At 39.9% G+C, this 21,539-nt stretch overlaps 2 protein-coding genes across 2 annotated transcripts; both read right to left on the bottom strand.

The window, feature by feature from the left end:
* Positions 1-408: 408 nt before the first annotated feature.
* LOC134291130 (uncharacterized) lies at positions 409-18,549 on the bottom strand. Its single transcript, XM_062858489.1, has 2 exons — positions 18,427-18,549; positions 409-2,742 (listed from the first exon to the last, which is right to left on the bottom strand). The coding sequence occupies exon 2, from the start codon at positions 1,660-1,662 to the stop codon at positions 667-669; it is 996 nt and encodes a 331-aa protein (XP_062714473.1). The 5' UTR covers positions 1,663-2,742; positions 18,427-18,549; the 3' UTR covers positions 409-666.
* Positions 18,550-18,585: 36 nt separating this feature from the next.
* LOC134291131 (uncharacterized) lies at positions 18,586-20,370 on the bottom strand. The gene is made up of 2 exons (XM_062858490.1): positions 19,614-20,370; positions 18,586-19,552 (listed from the first exon to the last, which is right to left on the bottom strand). Exons 1-2 carry the CDS (start codon positions 19,774-19,776, stop codon positions 18,774-18,776), a joined length of 942 nt encoding a protein of 313 aa, XP_062714474.1. The 5' UTR covers positions 19,777-20,370; the 3' UTR covers positions 18,586-18,773.
* Between the last annotated feature and the right edge of the window lie 1,169 nt (positions 20,371-21,539).

Genomic DNA, 21,539 nt, shown 5'->3' on the forward strand with positions numbered 1-21,539 from the left:
CACGTACATTGATGGAAGATTTTTTTAAGAGGATTACGAGGAATTCAAAAAAGCGCAGTGAATCGAAGGGCCAAAGACAATCGTCCATCCACCGAAGGGCGAGGACGAAGAATGGCGACAAATCCAACTCCGGTAAGTTTGCATGATTTAGACTAAAAGTGTTTTACTCTAATATTTTTTATCCTAAATATTTTCAGACGTTCGTTGTGAAGCCTCAAATACGCCCCAGGTCCCACTCCTACTCCAGGTAACCCTAGATATGCCGGAACAGACAGAGCCTTTGAACGTCGCTGGTGGTGTTGATGAATCTGCAACGAATTCAGAACGTGAGGATGAGGATGACGATGATGCTGAGGACGAGGCAGATATTTCGCAAGATGACTCCGAAGAGGAATTGTAATGGTTTACGCTAGAGGTCGTTGACGGTTTTATTTTTTCGTTAGTGAAGATATTTTATGTTTATTCAGGTAAAAACCAGGAAGCATGCAAGCATAAGCTGCATGTAATGAAGGTAGTATTACGGTGAGGACGGAATGAAATAAGTTTCGATGGTACGTTGATTTGTCATCAGTTACATTTTTATCTTAATCAAAACATAATTCGTTTCTACTTTTTAACATTTTTATTGATCTTATAAAAACGATGGTATGAACTATTCTGTATTATCTATTCAACGTTAAACGTGTGTAGAAGAGGAACAAAAACAAAGCTGTTCAAGCTATAGCGAACTACAACAAACTTGCATATGATATTTTCAATATTGTACGTTTTCAAATTCTTTAAATTACAAATCTGAGCTTCATAAATATGCAATACCGAAGATCGAATAGGCAGCTTGAAAAAAACAGTTTGATTAGTAAGAGCTTTACCATGTATCAGAATATTGTTGTCTGGAGTAGTTGAGGCGTCAACCATTTGAACAATTTCCAAATCATTTGTTAAAAACCATGAATCTTTAAATACATTATTGATTTCAAGCCCATGACGTATTTCACAGTGAACTGAGTTTTTTCGTTTGATTACTTTTGGGATGAATGTTGTATCTTTGCTCTTCAAGGGAATCCGACTCTTCTCCAGTAACCTGTTAGCCACTTGTTGTAAGCAGTTATTTCCCTGTCTCACGTACTTTTTAAGTTGAAACAGATAACTTTCAAATGGATACGCTGAAATTGAGTTTAGCGAGCCAAATCTTGCTACATCATTTACAACGTGCTCAAGGTTGTGAATATTGCTGGTCACAAATTCTTCGCCATAGCATTGTATGTATCCTTCAATAAATTTCTCGAATAGTATTTGCGCGAGAGATAACCATTTCTTGAAATATTCAGAGGAACATATCCTAACAGCAATGAACAGAAGTAAAAAGTGGTTGTACAGTTTTTCATCAATGATGTCCTTGAGCACCACTATGCTTGCGTAGTTCAAGAACGAATGCCATTCTGTTCCCTTCCAAAAGGCCAAACAATCCAAGCCACGCATTTTTCGATGTATCTCCTTAGGTAATTCGATGCTTAAAACTGACTCAGATAGGTTTTGTATTTTTATAGCAGAAAGTTTTCCTTCGTAACCCAGAGAGCCATCCCTCCAACCTGTTAAAAGTCGCTTCATTACACCTAATTCTAACAAATGAAGTGAATCTGCAACAATAAAATCTTTCACCATGTCGAACCCAGGAAGGTTCAAAACCGGCGAGTCTTGCCCAGCATGGTGCCTGCCATACTGCTTCTGACGAAATTTCGAATCTGTTCTTAGAGGACGATGAAGTGCGGGAAACACAACTGTTCGGGACACATGAGAGTACTCTCCATCGATAGTGCACTTCAAACAGCCATTTTTGCCGTTGAAGTTGACTACTCCTGAAATTATGAAAATATAAAAAAATAAACATGCTGTCTACGATCGCATAACTGTCTGAATAGGAAACCCAGCAAATATGGGACTGACATACGATCATAGGCAGCATAGATTTCGTAAAAAAAATCTACAATGACAATGAGAAAACAAGATATTTTTTACATTATGGCCCTTTTTTGACTGACGAGTACATACATATATAGTGTTCAAGAATATAGAAATTGATGTAGATTTTTTTTCTAATAGCCAATACTAAATGTGGCATTTAACTATGTGGGACTATTTGGGCAGTGAGCCCGATTTTGGGAATTTTCAGCTTAACCCTTTGATGCCCAACTCCGCCTTTAGACGGGGTATAGTATTAGCATTTTTGTATTTTTTCTTTCCTGAGCTATCATTTTTTTTATATTTTTGGCTGCTATTTAGGACTGTTCTGTATATCTCAAAATAGTGTGTGGTGTCTTTTAAAGTGTATTTAATCATTGAAAAATTTGATGTTTGGTAACCCTTCAAATGTTATATTTTTCGTTTGAATTAATTCGCAACAATTAACATATTATCCCTAAAAGAGTTTAGGGAAGTTGAATACACTCTTAAATTATTAAATTATTTTTCCTAAAGTTACACAAAAAATAAACTTTCTTGAGAAAAAAAATATAAATATTTTAATAATAATTATAAAATCTTAAAATGGGTTCGCTTAAAAAATATTTATCACAAATAGGCCTCCAGCAAAATTATAAAAATGTAGGGATGCTCAAAAATAAAAATTTAAAAAACGAGAATTCTAAAGAATTACCTTCCAAACATGTTTAATCTATTTGGATGTCGAAGAATAATAATTTGATCAAAATAAAAAAAATCGGTGTTAGAATTGACACAAATTTTCTTATACAGGGTGTTGGGTTCCTTACCCAGAATATTTCAGGGGGTGATTAAGGATGATATTTGATGAAAAAAAATGTTCTACGCATATGGTCAAGTCTCAACCATTACGAAGTTATTAAACTTTTCATGACTTTGACAATGCTTTTAATAAAACGGCAATAACATGAAAACGGTTTAACTTTTTCAAGATCTCTCAGCACCGTTCGAAAGATTATGAAATTTGCTATTGCATGTCATCTTCGAACATGCAAGTTTTTGTTACTTACTCACTTTTTAAGAGCAAAAAAGTGAAATGTGAGTGATTTTTTATCTGTTTTTGTCGATTAACTCTAAAAAATGCGTAATTAACTTATTTTTTTCCTTAGACAAAGTTGAGCGCCTTGATTCGCCCTACAATTCGTTCTTTGACACCAAACTCCTAACTCTTGTCATTTTTCTGCAATTTCGATTTGAATGCACAGTTTTGCATCATAAATTTGCTTCAGCAAGTGCATCAGATATTAGCTCTCTTGACCCCACTGTGACTGTGAAACTAGCGTCATGTTTACTTCGCGCACACGGCTACTTGATTCCCCGCGCCGAACAACAACAGAATGGCGCGCTGGCGCATGAGTGAAAAGAACGACGCCGCTGTGTGTTCGGAAAGGTGTTCAGTTGAATGCTTTTTGTAGTCCCAATGGTTCTGGGAAGCTCATGATAATTTCGGGAAGAGGGTTGGATTTTGGTAGACAGTAACTGGGGCTATCAGCCTGAGAGGCTTGGTTAGGCTATGTTATTATTCCGGCATCCTCTTGGAGGATGGGAAACATCAAAATAAAACTGTTGTTGCCAATACCTGGAGGTTCGCGATAATGTTAATAGTGAGCTGGTGATCCTGGAAGGAATCTTATTAGCTATGAAGTAACTTTACTCCAGCTTTGAACGATAGTACAGCACAATCTTCGTCGGTCTTGGACGCTGTTCCTCCTGTTTCGACGAGCATTTAATAATTCTCAGGTCTTTTTCAACCACGTGTAGCCAGCACTTGCGCAGACGTCCATGTAGTCATCGACCATTACCTGGTTCCATGCTGAATATTTTTTTCGTTATTATTCTTTCTTTTGACATTCGCACTACGTGCCCAGCCCACTGAAGTCTGCCGTAATTTATTCGTTTCACAATACTCCTTTTTGATGAAATAGGTTGTCCTTGATTGAAGCTGCTGCTTCCTGACTCTTACTCATTCGCCAAACAATTAGGTAAGAGCAGGATGTAGCATCTTCGATCATGTTCAACCTATCTCATTAAACATGACTAATATTCGCAGCACTTTGTGCTCTGTCTCTGTCTCTACTTGGGACCTTGTAGTTTTGGTCAAGTTTCAAAAGCAACTACGCAATGCTCAATTAGGATTCCGGAATGAAATTAAGATTTTGGGAGTAGTTCGAGAAAATCGAAATAGAAAATCACTGATTTTGGATGTTTTAAAGTGCCTGCAGAAATAACTCGGTTTTTATCAAAAGAATTTGTGCAGATCTTCGTCTGAGAGTGTTTACCAAACTTATTTATGAGCTGCTCTGCAAACATTGGTGTAGACCTCGCTAAAGTATTCAAAGTCGCAATTGAGGTAGCTAATGGTTGGAAATTTCTGTAGGGATCTTTCGGTAATTCCAACAGGAGTTCCTTCAACGATTACTCCGATAAGTCCAAGGAAAGAAGGCACATAGGATATCATGACGCACCTAAACTTTTGGACGTTATTTCGCAAAAAAACGCGACTTGATGACCGGGACAGTATGGCCTCGGACGTTGTGATCCGGCCCCGATTACTCCAGCAGTTTCTTCGAGAATTCTTCCAAAAATTACTTAGGATTTTTTGTAAGGGTTTTTTAGAGGTTCAACAAAGAACTATTCCGTGAGTTCATTCGAAGTGTCGTCAGGTTTTTTTCAAGAACATTTTTCAGGAAGATCATTTGGATGTTCATCTGTGAATTCCTTAGGAATTTCTTGCAAAACCTCATATGGGGTTTTTTTTTAAAGAGTTTTCCAGAAAATTTATCCTGAAATCATTTGGAAAATTCTACAGAAGGAGAAACTACAAAAATTCAATTAGGGATAATTTTATTAGCTTCTTTTGAGGAATTCCCGCAGGAGTTTCTCCGGAAATTCTTCCAGGGATTCCTCCAAAGATTGCTCCAGGGATTCCTCCAAACATTTCCTAAGGAATTTTTCCAGCGATTCCTCCAAAATTACTTCGGAGATTCTAGATTTCCTCCAGAGATTCCTGTGGGGGTTCCTCCAAGAATTTCTCAAGGGACTCAAAAGGACCAGCAATTTCTCCAGGGATTACTACAAGAATTCCTGCAGAATTTCCTCCTGGAATACATCTAGGGATTCCTCTGAAAGCTTCCCCAGGAATGCCTCTAGAGATTCCTTCAAGAATTTCTCCAGGGATTCTATCAGATTTTTTTTGGTCCAGGAATTCCTGCAGAGTTTCCTCCAGGAATTCTTCCAAACTTCCTCCAGGAATTCCTCTAAGTATTCCTCCAGAATTTCCTTAACAATTCCTTCAGGAAATTCGCCAGGAATTCCTCAAAGGATACCTCCAGAAATTTCTTTAGTGATTACTACATGGATTCTTTCACGGATTCCTTCAGGAGTTCCGGCAAAATTTCGTGCAGGAATTCTTCTAGGGTTTTCTCCAGCATTCCCTTTAAAGTTCCTCCAGGAATGCCTCTAGGAATCCACCAGAAATTCATCCAGGAACTCCTCCAGAAATTCCTTTAAGGATTCCTCCAGAAAATTCGTAACAGATTAATCCAGGAATACCTGTACGAATTCTTCATGGAATTCTCTCGAGAAATTCTTCAGAAATTGCTCTAGCGACTTCTACAAGGATTGCTCCAGAAATTCTACAGTGATTTTTCAGCAATTTCTACATCAACTTCTCCAGTGATGCCTCGAGGTATTCCTCCAGGGATTGCTCCAAAGATTTAGTCAGTAATTGCTGCAGGCATTTTTTTAGAAATTCCTTCAGGGATTTCTCCAGGAACTCTCCCAGGGATTACTTCAGGAGTTCGCTCAGAAATTCCTCTGATGAATTCTGTAGGATTTTTTCTAAAATATTCTCCAGGAATTCCTCCAAGAAGTGCTTCAGGAATTCCTTCAGAATTTCCTCCAGGAATTTCACCAGGGATTCTTCGGGAATTCCTCTAGGTATTCCTACGAAAATTCGTTCTTCAGGAATACTATCAAGAATTCCTTCAAGAGATTCCTTCACTAGTATTCCATGGATCCCTTAAAGAAAATCTTCCAGGTATTCGTCCAGAGATTCCTACGAAAATTCGTCCTCCAGGGATTCTATCAAAAATTCCTTCAAGAATTTTCTTCACTAGTATTCCATGGATCCCTTAAGGAAATCTTCCAGGAATTCATCCAGGGATTCCATGAGGAATTCATCTAGGGATTCCATGAGGAATTCCTCCAGTTCCTTTTCCCATAGTTATCCTTGAAGGAGTTCTTGGAGGTATCCCTGGAGGAAACTCTGGAGGAAACTCTGGAGGAAACTCTGGAGGAGTTCCTTGAGGAATCTCTGAAGGAATTCCTGGAAGAATCTCTACTGGAGGAATAATCTCTGTAGCAGTTCCTGGAAGAATACCTGGCAAAACTCCTGAAGTAATACTCGGAGAAAACCTGGTGAATTCCCTGGAGGAATCCCAAGAGTAATCCCAAGAAGAATTTGTCAACCTTGCTAATGAATCGCGTTGGGAACAACTCGCTGACGTAGTGTATGTTTGGGGTCAAACATGATCGTAATGCACACGGAGGGTAAAGGAACCTTTAAAGAATCTCTTAAGGAATCCCTGGAGGGATCCTTGAGAGGATTTCTGGATGAATTCCTGGAGGACTTTGTGCAATAAACCTTGGAATAACCTTTGAAGAATTCCTGGAGGAAACGCTGAAGGATTTTTTGACGAAATCCCTGGAGGAATTCCTGGAGGATTCTCTGAAGGAAACCCTTGGAGAAATCCCTGGAAAAATTCCTGGAGGAATTCATGGAGGAATCCCTAGATTAATTCCTGAAGTAATCCTTGGAGAATTTCCTGAAGGAATTAATCGACAAATTCGTGAAGAAATCACTAGATGACTTTCAGGAGAAATTTCTCGAGGAATAACGGGAGGAACTTTTGAAAGAATTAATCGAAGAATCCCTGGAGGACACCTAAAGGAACCCCTGGAGGAATCCTTGAAGGAATTCATGGAGGAATCCCTTGAAGAATTGCTGAAAGAATCCGTGGAGGAACTCTACAGAGAATTCCAGAAGGAATTCATGGAGGAATCCTCGGCGGAATCTCTGAAGCAATCTTCCTGGAAGCACTTTAAATGGAATTTCTGGGGAGATTCATGGAAAAATGCTTTGGAAAATTTCGGGAAGAATTACTGGAAGAATACCTAGAAAAATCCCTGGCAGATTCCTTGGAAGAATTCCTGGAGGAGTCCTTGAAAAACAAATCCTGGAGGAATCTCTGCAGAAATTTATACCGAAACCACTTTTCTCTGGACGAATCTTTGGAGGAATTTCAGGAGCAATTCGTGGAGAATTCCTTAAAAAAAATCCTGAAGGAATTTATACGAAATACCTTGGGAATGCCTGGAGATATTCCTAGAATTATACCTGGAGAAATTCCCAGAGAAATCGAGATTTCTAGCATTGATTTCTGGCAGAAATCATGGTGGTATTCTGAAAGATACCCTTGCAGAATTTCTGTTAAAGTTTATGGAGGAATTGTATGGGAATTTCTGGAGGAATGTTTGGAGTGATCCCTTTATCCTTTGAAGAGGAGGAATCTTTAGAGAAATTCTTTCAGGAATTCATAAACGAATCCATGGAGAGATTCCTGGAGCAATTCCTGGAGGAATACCTTGAGGCATCACTGGAGAAATTGATGTATGAATTCCTGAAATCTTCTTGGAATTTTTATGGCAATCTTTGCAGGAGTCCTTGGAGGAATTTCAGAAGAATTCTCTGAAGGGAATTCCTTTAGGAGCTCGTAGAGCAATCCCTGAAAAAATGGCTGGCGGAATCCTTGGAGAAATTCTTGGAGGAATTTTGGAGGAATCGCTGGAAAAATTCTTAAGGGAATCTTTGGCAGAATAAATATTCAATGAATTCCTCCAGAGACTCCTGCAGAGTTAGCTCCAGGGTTTGCTACAGGATTTTTGTCCTGGAATTCTTACAGATGTTTTTCCACGCATTCTTCCCAGGATTCAAACCAAAATCCTCTAGGAATTCTATTATCAATTTCGCCAGAGGCTCTTCCAGGAATTTCACCAGTAATTCCTTCAGGGATTCCTCCAAGGATTTCTCCAGAGATTCGTCCAGGGATTCCTTCTAAGATTTTTCCAGGGAAATCTTCAGGAATTCCTTCATGAGATTTTCTAGGGATTTATCCAGAAAGTGCTTTAGCGATTACTAAATTACTTCGGTTATTCCTCCAGAAGAGATTCTTTCAGGAATTCCTTCCAGAGAGTCCTCAAGGAATTGCTCCTGAGTTTCCTCCAGGGATACCTCAAAGAACTTCTCTTGGGATTTTTTCAGGAATTTCTTCAGGGATAGCTGTGGAAATAGGATTTGGAGAAATTCCTCATTGAATCCCTGGAGGAATCCTTAGAGAATTTCCTTAAGAGATCCATGGAAAATTAGTGAAGGACCCTTTTAGGAGGAATTTCCGTTGAAATGTCTGGAGAAGTTCCCTTAGGAATCCCAGGAGAAACTCCTGGAGAAATTCTTAGAGAAATTCCCACAGAAATCGTCAGAAGAATTCCTGAGGGAGCTTCTGAAGTAATCCCTAGGAGAGTTGCTGGAGAAATCTTGTAAGGAATTTTTAGAAGAATGCTTGGAAGAGTTATTGACTAAATCTCTGGAGCAATTATGGGAGGAATACCTCGAGGCATCACTGGAGAAATTGGTGTAGGAATTGCTGAACAATCACAGTTGAATTTCTGGGGCAATCCTTGTAGGAGCCCTTAGAGAAATTTTCAATGGATTCCTGAGAAGGAAATTTCTTGAAGAATTCGTGCAGGTATTCCTGGATTAATCTGTTACGAAATTTCCGGAGGAGTCATTGAAGGAATTACTGGAGGAGTCCCTTCATGAGTTTCTGCAGGATTTGCTAGAGGCATTCCTGAAGGAACTTTAAGGGGAATTCGGGAGGAATCCCTAGAGAAATTCTTGCACGAAATTCGTTCGGAAATCATGGAGGAATATCTGAAAAAAAAATCATGTTGAAATCCCTAATGAAATTGCTGGAGGAATTCCCAGAGGCATTCTTGAAGGAGCTTTAAGACTAATTGTGGAGAAATCCGTCGACGTATTCTTAGAGGAAATTCTGCAAAAAATCCTGTAGTAATTCCTATAGAAATTGCTGGTCCTTTTAGAGCTCGTTTAGAAATTCTTGGAGGAACCCCTAGAGGGAATTGTAAAGAAACCCTGTAGGAATTTATGGTGTAATCCCTGGAGAAATACCTGGAGAAATCATTGAAGGAATACCTGGAGAACTCTCGCACGGAATTCTTAGAAGAATCCATGGAGAAGTCTGTGGAGGAAACCCTGGAGGTATTCCTGAAGGAATTCGAGACGAAAGCCTTGGAAGAATTCGTGGAGGAAACTTTGGAATTCCTGTAGGAATTCCAGGAGGAATCGCAGAAGGATTCTCAGGAGGTAACCCTGGTAAAATTTCTGGAGGAATCCCTGAACGAATTATTCGAAAAGCTCGTGAGGATATCTCTGGACGAACTACTGGAGAAACCACTGAAGGAATGAATCAAGGAATCTAGGGAGAAAACTTGGAAAAATCTCTGGAGCAATACCTGAAGGAATTCTTGAAGAAATTACTGGAGGATTTTTGGAGGAATTTCTGGAGGAATCTCAGGAGAAGTTCTTAGAGGTATTCCTGTGGGAAACTCCGGAGAAGTTCCCAACGGAATCTCTGGAACAATTACTAGAATAATTCATGTTGGTAAATAGCTGAAGTAATCTCTGGAGCAGCTCCAGGAAGAATCTCTGGAGGAACTCCTGAAGGAAATTTAGACGGAATTTCTGTAGAAAGTCTTGGAGAAATTACTGAAGGAATTTGTGAAGGAAACTTTCTAAAAATCCCTGGAGATGTCCTTGGGAGAGATTCTGATAGAATTTCTGGAGGAAATTATGTGTTCCTGGGGAAATCCCTAAAGAAATTCCTAGAGGAATCCCTACAGGAATTGCTGAAGGAATCCCTGGAGGAATTCCTGAAGTAATCCCAGGTGGAATTGCGGAAGAAATCCCTGGAGAAGTTTCTGGAGGATTCGAAAATTTCGTGGAGGAATCACTGGAAGATTTTCTGGAGGAACCACTGGCAGAAATTCATGAATTTTTCCCAGGAAGAATTTAAATTGGAATCTCTGGGGAAATTCCTGGAACAATCATCAGGGAAAATTCTGGAGAAATTCCTAAAAGTATCCCTTGAGAAATCCCTGGAACAATCCTTGGAGAAATCCTTGAAAAAATCTGGAAGAATTCCTGCAGGAATTTATTGCAAAACCACTAGTGGATTTTCTGAAGGTAATTCCCATACAAATCCTTCGTAAACTTCAACAAAAATTCTTCAAGGGTGTCTTTCAGAATACCTCCAGGATTTCTGCCAGAAATTAATGCTAGAAATCCTTAAGATATTATTCCAAGCAAATCCTCTGACGATTTCTCTAGGAACTTCTCCAGGTATAATGGATTACCCGCAGAGAGTGCGGTCAATGTTGGTCAGCAGGAGTAAAATCATTTTATTTTCTATGGCGAAAAGCATCTAAACTCAAATTTCTCGAAATGTAAAGCTTTTAGCGAAAAAATATTTGGTAGGCACCAAACCTGTCATCATTGTTCACAACCGCTACTAAATAATTTTTTCGAATAATGTTTTCCACTTCGAGAAATACGCCTTTAGATGCTATTCACCATACAATGTTTTTGTGACTTACTTTTAGCGATTTTTAGCGTATAGAAGCTAGCGCCACATTGGTCGATGCGGAGAGTAGGAAAACAGCCAAAGCATTTAATTCATTCTAGGAATATCTCCAGGGATTCCTTCGTGAATTCCTACAAGGAATTTCTCCAGTGATTTCTCCATAAATTCCTCCAGTGATTTTTCCTTGAATTTCTCCAGGCATTCCGTAGGTATTTCGTATAAATTCCTTCAGGATTTTTTTTCAAGGAATTCTCCACGAATTCCTCCTGAAATTCCTCCAAGGATTCGTCCAGGGATCTCTCCAGAAATTTCTCCGAGCATTCCTCCAGAAAAGTGGTTTCGCCATAAATTTCTGCAGAGATTCCTCCAGGATTTGTTTTTCAAGGACTCCTCCAGTAATTCTTCCCGAAATTTTCCAAAGCATTTTTCCAGCAACCTCCCCAGAAATTCCATTTAAAGTGCTTCCAGGAAGATTCCTTCAGAGATTCCGCTGAGGATTCCTTCATGAATTCCTTCAGGAATTCTCTATAGAATTCCTCCATGGATTCTACCAGCAATTCTTCAAGGGATTCCTCCATGAATTCCTTCAAGAATTCCTCCAGGGTTTCCTTGAGGTGTCCTCCAGGGATTCTTCGAATAATTCTTTCAAAAGTTCCTCCCGTTATTCCTCGCGAAATTTCTCCTGAAAGTTACCCAGTGATTTCTTCACGAATTTGTCGATTAATTCCTTCAGGAAATTCTCCAAGGATTACTTCACCTCTAAGATACCTCTAGGATACCTCTAGGATACCTCTAGGATACCTCTAAGAACTTCTCCTGAGATTCCTCCAGAAATTCCTCCAAAAATCCTCCAGTAATTTCTTCAAGAATTCCTTCAGGTATTGCTCCAGAGATTTTTCCAAGTTTTCTCCCTAGATTCCTTGATTCATTCCTTCAGTGGTTTCTCCAGTAGTTCGTCCAGAGATATCCTCACGAGCTTTTCGAATAATTCGTCCAGGGATTCCTCCAGAAATTTTACCAGGGTTACCTCCTGAGAATCCTTCTGCGATTCCTCCTGGAATTCCTACAGGAATTCCAAAGTTTCCTCCACGAATTCTTCCAAGGCTTTCGTCTCGAATTCCTTCAGGAATACCTCCAGGGTTTCCTCCACAGACTTCTCCATGGATTCTTCTAAGAATTCCGTGCGAGAGTTCTCCAGGTATTCCTTCAATGATTTCTCCAGGTATTTCTCCAGGGATTACACCATAAATTCCTACAGGGTTTCTTTACAATTCCCTCTAGGGGTTCCTCCAAGAATTTCTAAACGAGCTCTAAAAGGACCAGCAATTTCTATAGGAATTACTACAGGATTTTTTGCAGAATTTCCTCTAAGAATACGTCGACGGATTTCTCCACAATTAGTCTTAAAGCTCCTTCAAGAATGCCTCTGGGAATTCCTCCAGCAATTTCATTAGGGATTTCAACATGATTTTTTTTTCAGATATTCCTCCATGATTTCCGAACGAATTTCGTGCAAGAATTTCTCTAGGGATTCCTCCCGAATTCCCCTTAAAGTTCCTTCAGGAATGCCTCTAGCAAATCCTGCAGAAACTCATGAAGGGACTCCTCCAGTAATTCCTTCAATGACTCCTCCGGAAATTTCGTAACAGATTAATCCAGGAATACCTGCACGAATTCTTCAAGAAATTTCCTTCTCAGGAATCCATTGAAAATTTCTCTAAGGGCTCCTACAAGGATTGCCCCAGAAATTCAACTGTGATTGTTCAGCAATTCCTACACCAATTTCTCCAGTGATGCCTCGAGGTATTCCTCCCATAATTGCTCCAGAGATTTAGTCAATAACTCTTCCAAGCATTCTTCTAAAAATTCCTTACAAGATTTCTCCAGCAACTCTCCTAGGGATTACTTCAGAAGCTCCCTCAGGAATTCTTCTGACGATTTCTGTGGGATTTCTCTAAGAATTTCTCCAGGAGTTTCTCCTGGGATTCCTAAGGGAACTTCTCCAGGCATTTCAACGGAAATTCCTCCTAAAAGGGTCCTTCACTAATTTTCCATGGATCTCTTAAGGAAATTCTCTAAGGATTCCTCCAGGGATTCAATGAGGAATTTCTCCAAATCCTATTTCCACAGCTATCCCTGAAAAAATTCCTGAAAAAATCCCAAGAGAAGTTCTTTGAGGTATCCCTGGAGGAAACTCAGGAGCAATTCCTTGAGGACTCTCTGGAAGGAATTCCTGAAAGAATCTCTTCTGGAGGAATAACCGAAGTAATTTAGTAATCGCTAAAGCACTTTCTGGATAAATCCCTAGAAAATCTCATGAAGGAATTCCTGAAGATTTCCCTGGAAAAATCTTAGAAGGAATCCCTGGACGAATCTCTGGAGAAATCCTTGGAGGAATCCCTGAAGGAATTACTGGTGAAATTCCTGGAAGAGCCTCTGGCGAAATTGATAATAGAATTCCTAGAGGATTTTGGTTTGAATCCTGGGAAGAATGCGTGGAAAAACATCTGTAAGAATTCCAGGACAAAAATCCTGTAGCAAACCCTGGAGCTAACTCTGCAGGAGTCTCTGGAGGAATTCATTGAATATTTATTCTGCCAAAGATTCCCTTAAGAATTTTTCCAGCGATTCCTCCAAAATTCCTCCAAGAATTTCTCCAAGGATTCCGCCAGCCATTTTTTCAGGGATTGCTCTACGAGCTCCTAAAGGAATTCCCTTCAGAGAATTCTTCTGAAATTCCTCCAAGGACTCCTGCAAAGATTGCCATAAAAATTCCAAGAAGATTTCAGGAATTCATACATCAATTTCTCCAGTGATGCCTCAAGGTATTCCTCCAGGAATTGCTCCAGGAATCTCTCCATGGATTCGTTTATGAATTCCTGAAAGAATTTCTCTAAAGATTCCTCCTCTTCAAAGGATAAAGGGATCACTCCAAACATTCCTCCAGAAATTCCCATACAATTCCTCCATAAACTTTAACAGAAATTCTGCAAGGGTATCTTTCAGAATACCACCATGATTTCTGCCAGAAATCAATGCTAGAAATCTCGATTTCTCTGGGAATTTCTCCAGGTATAATTCTAGGAATATCTCCAGGCATTCCCAAGGTATTTCGTATAAATTCCTTCAGGATTTTTTTTAAGGAATTCTCCACGAATTGCTCCTGAAATTCCTCCAAAGATTCGTCCAGAGAAAAGTGGTTTCGGTATAAATTTCTGCAGAGATTCCTCCAGGATTTGTTTTTCAAGGACTCCTCCAGGAATTCTTCCAAGGAATCTGCCAGGGATTTTTCTAGGTATTCTTCCAGTAATTCTTCCCGAAATTTTCCAAAGCATTTTTCCATGAATCTCCCCAGAAATTCCATTTAAAGTGCTTCCAGGAAGATTGCTTCAGAGATTCCGCCGAGGATTCCTCCATGAATTCCTTCTGGAATTCTCTGTAGAGTTCCTCCACGGATTCTTTCAGCAATTCTTCAAGGGATTCCTCCATGAATTCCTTCAAGGATTCCTCCAGGGGTTCCTTTAGGTGTCCTCCAGGGATTCTTCGATTAATTCTTTCAAAAGTTCCTCCCGTTATTCCTCGAGAAATTTCTCCTGAAAGTCATCTAGTGATTTCTTCACGAATTTGTCGATTAATTCCTTCAGGAAATTCTCCAAGGATTACTTCAGGAATTAATCTAGGGATTCCTCCATGAATTCCTCCAGGAATTTTTCCAGGGATTTCTCCAAGGGTTTCCTTCAGAGAATCCTCCAGGAATTCCTCCAGGGATTTCGTCAAAAAATCCTTCAGCGTTTCCTCCAGGAATTCTTCAAAGGTTATTCCAAGGTTTATTGCACAAAGTCCTCCAGGAATTCATCCAGAAATCCTCTCAAGGATCCCTCCAGGGATTCCTTAAGAGATTCTTTAAAGGTTCCTTTACCCTCCGTGTGCATTACGATCATGTTTGACCCCAAACATACACTACGTCAGCGAGTTGTTCCCAACGCGATTCATTAGCAAGGTTGACAAATTCTTCTTGGGATTACTCTTGGGATTCCTCCAGGGAATTCACCAGGTTTTCTCCGAGTATTACTTCAGGAGTTTTGCCAGGTATTCTTCCAGGAACTGCTACAGAGATTATTCCTCCAGTAGAGATTCTTCCAGGAATTCCTTCAGAGATTCCTCAAGGAACTCCTCCAGAGTTTCCTCCAGAGTTTCCTCCAGAGTTTCCTCCAGGGATACCTCCAAGAACTCCTTCAAGGATAACTATGGGAAAAGGAACTGGAGGAATTCCTCATGGAATCCCTAGATGAATTCCTCATGGAATCCCTGGATGAATTCCTGGAAGATTTCCTTAAGGGATCCATGGAATACTAGTGAAGAAAATTCTTGAAGGAATTTTTGATAGAATCCCTGGAGGACGAATTTTCGTAGGAATCTCTGGACGAATACCTGGAAGATTTTCTTTAAGGGATCCATGGAATACTAGTGAAGGAATCTCTTGAAGGAATTCTTGATAGTATTCCTGAAGAACGAATTTTCGTAGGAATACCTAGAGGAATTCCCGAAGAATCCCTGGTGAAATTCCTGGAGGAAATTCTGAAGGAATTCCTGAAGCACTTCTTGGAGGAATTCCTGGAGAATATTTTAGAAAAAATCCTACAGAATTCATCAGAGGAATTTCTGAGCGAACTCCTGAAGTAATCCCTGGGAGAGTTCCTGGAGAAATCCCTGAAGGAATTTCTAAAAAAATGCCTGCAGCAATTACTGACTAAATCTTTGGAGCAATCCCTGGAGGAATACCTCGAGGCATCACTGGAGAAGTTGATGTAGAAATTGCTGAAAAATCACTGTAGAATTTCTGGAGCAATCCTTGTAGAAGTCGCTAGAGCAATTTCTGAAGAATTTCTCGAGAGAATTCCATGAAGAATTCGTACAGGTATTCCTGGATTAATCTGTTACGAATTTTCTGGAGGAATCCTTAAAGGAATTTCTGGAGGAGTTCCTGGATGAATTTCTGGTGGATTCCTAGAGGCATTCCTGGAGGAAGGGAATGCTGGAGAAAACCCTAGAAGAATTCCTGCACGAAATTTTGCCGGAACTCCTGAAGGAATCCGTGAAAGAATCCATGTAGTAATCACTAAAGAAATTTCTGGAGGTATCCTTTGAGGAATTCCTGGCGAATTTCCTGAAGGAATTGTTAAGGAAATTCTGGAGGAATACTTAGAGGAATTCCTGGAGGAAGTTTGGAAGAATTCCTGGAGGAAACTCTGCAGGAATTCCTGGACCAAAAAAAATCTGATAGAATCCCTGGAGAAATTCTTGAAGGAATCTCTAGAGGCATTCCTGGGGAAGCTTTCAGAGGAATCCCTAGATGTATTCCAGGAGGAAATTCTGCAGGAATTCTTGTAGTAATCCCTGGAGAAATTGCTGGTCCTTTTGAGTCCCTTGAGAAATTCTTGGAGGAACCCCCACAGGAATCTCTGGAGGAAATCTAGAATCTCCGAAGTAATTTTGGAGGAATCGCTGGAAAAATTCCTTAGGAAATGTTTGGAGGAATCCCTGGAGCAATCTTTGGAGGAATCCCTGGAAGAATTTCCGGAGAAACTCCTGCGGGAATTCCTCAAAAGAAGCTAATAAAATTATCCCTAATTGAATTTTTGTAGTTTCTCCTTCTGTAGAATTTTCCAAATGATTTCAGGATAAATTTTCTGGAAAACTCTTTAAAAAAAACCCCATATGAGGTTTTGCAAGAAATTCCTAAGGAATTCACAGATGAACATCCAAATGATCTTCCTGAAAAATGTTCTTGAAAAAAACCTGACGACACTTCGAATGAACTCACGGAATAGTTCTTTGTTGAACCTCTAAAAAACCCTTACAAAAAATCCTAAGTAATTTTTGGAAGAATTCTCGAAGAAACTGCTGGAGTAATCGGGGCCGGATCACAACGTCCGAGGCCATACTGTCCCGGTCATCAAGTCGCGTTTTTTTGCGAAATAACGTCCAAAAGTTTAGGTGCGTCATGATATCCTATGTGCCTTCTTTCCTTGGACTTATCGGAGTAATCGTTGAAGGAACTCCTGTTGGAATTACCGAAAGATCCCTACAGAAATTTCCAACCATTAGCTACCTCAATTGCGACTTTGAATACTTTAGCGAGGTCTACACCAATGTTTGCAGAGCAGCTCATAAATAAGTTTGGTAAACACTCTCAGACGAAGATCTGCACAAATTCTTTTGATAAAAACCGAGTTATTTCTGCAGGCACTTTAAAACATCCAAAATCAGTGATTTTCTATTTCGATTTTCTCGAACTACTCCCAAAATCTTAATTTCATTCCGGAATCCTAATTGAGCATTGCGTAGTTGCTTTTGAAACTTGACCAAAACTACAAGGTCCCAAGTAGAGACAGAGACAGAGCACAAAGTGCTGCGAATATTAGTCATGTTTAATGAGATAGGTTGAACATGATCGAAGATGCTACATCCTGCTCTTACCTAATTGTTTGGCGAATGAGTAAGAGTCAGGAAGCAGCAGCTTCAATCAAGGACAACCTATTTCATCAAAAAGGAGTATTGTGAAACGAATAAATTACGGCAGACTTCAGTGGGCTGGGCACGTAGTGCGAATGTCAAAAGAAAGAATAATAACGAAAAAAATATTCAGCATGGAACCAGGTAATGGTCGATGACTACATGGACGTCTGCGCAAGTGCTGGCTACACGTGGTTGAAAAAGACCTGAGAATTATTAAATGCTCGTCGAAACAGGAGGAACAGCGTCCAAGACCGACGAAGATTGTGCTGTACTATCGTTCAAAGCTGGAGTAAAGTTACTTCATAGCTAATAAGATTCCTTCCAGGATCACCAGCTCACTATTAACATTATCGCGAACCTCCAGGTATTGGCAACAACAGTTTTATTCTGATGTTTCCCATCCTCCAAGAGGATGCCGGAATAATAACATAGCCTAACCAAGCCTCTCAGGCTGATAGCCCCAGTTACTGTCTACCAAAATCCAACCCTCTTCCCGAAATTATCATGAGCTTCCCAGAACCATTGGGACTACAAAAAGCATTCAACTGAACACCTTTCCGAACACACAGCGGCGTCGTTCTTTTCACTCATGCGCCAGCGCGCCATTCTGTTGTTGTTCGGCGCGGGGAATCAAGTAGCCGTGTGCGCGAAGTAAACATGACGCTAGTTTCACAGTCACAGTGGGGTCAAGAGAGCTAATATCTGATGCACTTGCTGAAGCAAATTTATGATGCAAAACTGTGCATTCAAATCGAAATTGCAGAAAAATGACAAGAGTTAGGAGTTTGGTGTCAAAGAACGAATTGTAGGGCGAATCAAGGCGCTCAACTTTGTCTAAGGAAAAAAATAAGTTAATTACGCATTTTTTAGAGTTAATCGACAAAAACAGATAAAAAATCACTCACATTTCACTTTTTTGCTCTTAAAAAGTGAGTAAGTAACAAAAACTTGCATGTTCGAAGATGACATGCAATAGCAAATTTCATAATCTTTCGAACGGTGCTGAGAGATCTTGAAAAAGTTAAACCGTTTTCATGTTATTGCCGTTTTATTAAAAGCATTGTCAAAGTCATGAAAAGTTTAATAACTTCGTAATGGTTGAGACTTGACCATATGCGTAGAACATTTTTTTTCATCAAATATCATCCTTAATCACCCCCTGAAATATTCTGGGTAAGGAACCCAACACCCTGTATAATGAGATACGTACAACTGCCTGACTGATTAGCGAAAAGTACCCAAAATGGAAACCCCAACCCAAATAGTTCCACACCCCATATATTTTCTCTTTTATAATCATACCACAGACAAACAGACGTAACACTTCGGACATTTTTCGAATCAAATCATAGTCTAGGAAACATTTTCGCCCAATGCTAAAATGACTGAGTTTGGCCGACCATCAACTAGGTGGCGGTAGTGTGCAAACGTCAAACTCGAGCAAAAACGATGCGAGCGCCACGGTTGGTCAGTTGGCCAACTATCAAATTTTTAAATAGACCGTTAAATCGGTGTACGATGCAAAATATCAGAGTGTTACGTCTGTTTGTCTGTGATCATACCTTTAACAAAAGCGCGAGCTGGAGAATCACAGATGAAACAACGAATCTTAACCATTACGGTGTGACCATTAACGGGAACCCCATTTTGGATCAAAGGTATTGCTTCATTCACGAATGGTGTTAAGAATGCATTAAGATCTGTCGGTTTTGTTTTCCCCAAAAAAATTCCAATAGGCAACGGTGTTAATTCCGGCATTTCAAAAACGTTGCAAAGAATTGGCCAAAGTTGAAATTTTGAGCTTTTGTGTATGGGCAAGCCATCGATGTTGATATTGATACTAATGCTCAAATCACTTGATAAATTTTCGAACCACTTTTCAATGCAAGTCACTAGTCCATGGTGCCAATATTTGCCGCCTGGGATCTCATAGCAAAGTTGTCCAATATTCGGAGGTGTTTCGAGAAGGGTCCTTGGGTCCGATGGTAAGCAGGTATCGTTGTAGTTGTCTTTTAGCACTCCTAGCAAATCTTTTATCGCATTGTGGTTTATGTTATGTCGGAGAGACCACAATCTTAGAGCTTCACGGGATTTTCCGGATCCTAAGCTCGACGATTCACAATGCAGGTCAACTCGCTGTTCCTCTAATAAGATACCGTTTGAGTTGTCTGCTACGGCAGTTGAATGCTGGAGCTGTCCTGGGATTTCTGGAACAGAATTATCAGGCATTGGATTTGATGGAATCGATGGTAAACTGACAAAAGCTGGTTCAGTATTCGTAGCCAATGTCCCAGAGGAGGTAGTTAGACCTTGACCTGTAATTTGATAATTTTGTTAAATTTACAATAATAATTAGAACTCAACACATTTTCATACCTGCTACCGTTGCTTTCTTGATGGCTGCTGATAGGACTGGATTTCTCGCTGTGTTTCGCTTTACATGTAACTTATTGAACATGAACCGATATTTTTCACTTGCCAACTTCAGTTTTCGGTAATATGTGCTACTTTTTTTGTATTTTTTGAATGAAATATCCATGTTTCTGAAGTAATGATCTGTGACTTCGACTGAATTGAAGTTTTCGTTTATGTTTGAGCGATCTAATAAAAACAAAATTATAAATTATTTGTTTATGTTGATTAACATTTTAATAAACGTTTTGGCAATCATAGATGATTATTCATCGTATTATACTGTTGTTTTAATTCTATTCAACGTTCTTGGTATAAACATTTATTAACAGTTTGTAGTTACATCACTTCAGCTAGTAGTTAAGCTATGATTTTGCTGCTGTATGAGATGATTATATAAACTCTGTTCACCATTATATCAACATGTTTGGCATTTTTTGGAACACATTGAATAATCGCTTCCAAATTAATAGAACCCGCTTTTCATAGATTGTTTATTAAATGAATGGGAAGCGATCTAATCCAATTTTTAAACAACGTTTTATAAACTGTTATTCGATAAGTTTTTCACACATCAACAACAAGTGGAACTAAAGCGAATGTATGGAGTGTAAGAAACATTTAATCGCTTCGTTATGCAATCTACATTATTGTTCAACTTCCAGCGCTTTTATAAAACAATTATTCAACACGATTGCTTATCAAAGGCTCCAAATTGTTTCTTGGGTTCCCTTACTTTACCTTACCTTACCGGTCAGACTAAGGCTTGAGTGGCCTCTGCTGTACATACCTAATCTCCATTGTACTCGGTCCATGGCTGTGTATCTCCAGTTCCGCACTCGGCGAAGGGTCCGCAGATCGTCCTCCACTTGATCGACCTACCTAGCTCGTTGCGCACCACGCCTTTTTTTACTGGTCGAATGACTCTCGAGAACCATTTTGGTCGGGTTCAGTGAATCAAAATTCAAGCATCGCGCAACAACAATGACAATGTCGCAACCTGTATTTGTTGCAACAAACAAACCCATGCGACATAAATTTGTCCCACCTTGAAAATAATGGGATTAACATCGTACACCACGAGTTTAGAGATTTTTAAGCCTTGCATTGCGATTTTCGAACGGTAACTTCGAGTCGGTAAACACTGCAACTCTGGTGAAGCTCTATCATCAAACAGTTTCGACTTTGGGTTAGCAATAATTGATTATTCACGAGTTAAAAAGTACGCAACAAATTCAGCTTCCGTTTTGTCTGCAACAAAAAATTTCGAGATCATGTCATTATCTGTTACCAGTAGGGATAAAGAGAAATCGTCGCACCTTCTTTGTTGCTTGTTTTGTGCCTCTTTTGTCTGACAATTCTCTTCACTGGTCGGGTTGCTATCCGACATCCGGATCACGTGACCCGTTCACCGTAGCCTCCCGATTTTCGCGGTGTGGACGATGGTTGGTTCTCTCAGCAGCTGATGCAGCTCGTGGTTCATTAGCCTTCTCCAAGTCTGGTCTTCCATCTGCACTCCGCCGTACATGGTACGCAACACCCTTGGAAAACTCCAAGGGCGCATAGAGTCCATGTTTCGTGCCCATAGAAGACTACCGGTCTAATCAGCGTTTTGTAGATACATAGTTAACTTCGTGTGACGGCGAACTTTATTCGATCGTATAGTTCTGCAGAGTCCAAAGTAAGCTCGATTTCCTGCCACAATGCGTCTTGAATTTCTCTGCTGGTGTCGTTGTCAGCGGTCACCAGTGAGCCCAAGTACACTAATTCTTCAACCGCCTCCCTGGAGTCCTTTGCCATCATGTACTTTGTCTTCGACACATTAATGACTAATGCGATTCGCCTGGCTTCACTCTTCACTAGTCGGATGTACGTTTCCGCGATTGTCTC

The sequence above is a fragment of the Aedes albopictus genome, chromosome 3 (genome assembly GCF_035046485.1).
Source record: "Aedes albopictus strain Foshan chromosome 3, AalbF5, whole genome shotgun sequence".
NCBI classification, from domain to species: domain Eukaryota; kingdom Metazoa; phylum Arthropoda; class Insecta; order Diptera; family Culicidae; genus Aedes; species Aedes albopictus.

Coding starts and splice junctions, on each gene's coding strand:
- LOC134291131 (XM_062858490.1), bottom strand. CDS start 19,776: ATGGATATTTCATTCAAAAAATACAAAAAAAGTAGCACATATTACCGA. Junction 19,553..19,613: donor CAAGAAAGCAACGGTAGCAG/GTATGAAAATGT, acceptor ATCAAATTACAG/GTCAAGGTCTAACTACCTCC.
- LOC134291130 (XM_062858489.1), bottom strand. CDS start 1,662: ATGGTGAAAGATTTTATTGTTGCAGATTCACTTCATTTGTTAGAATTA.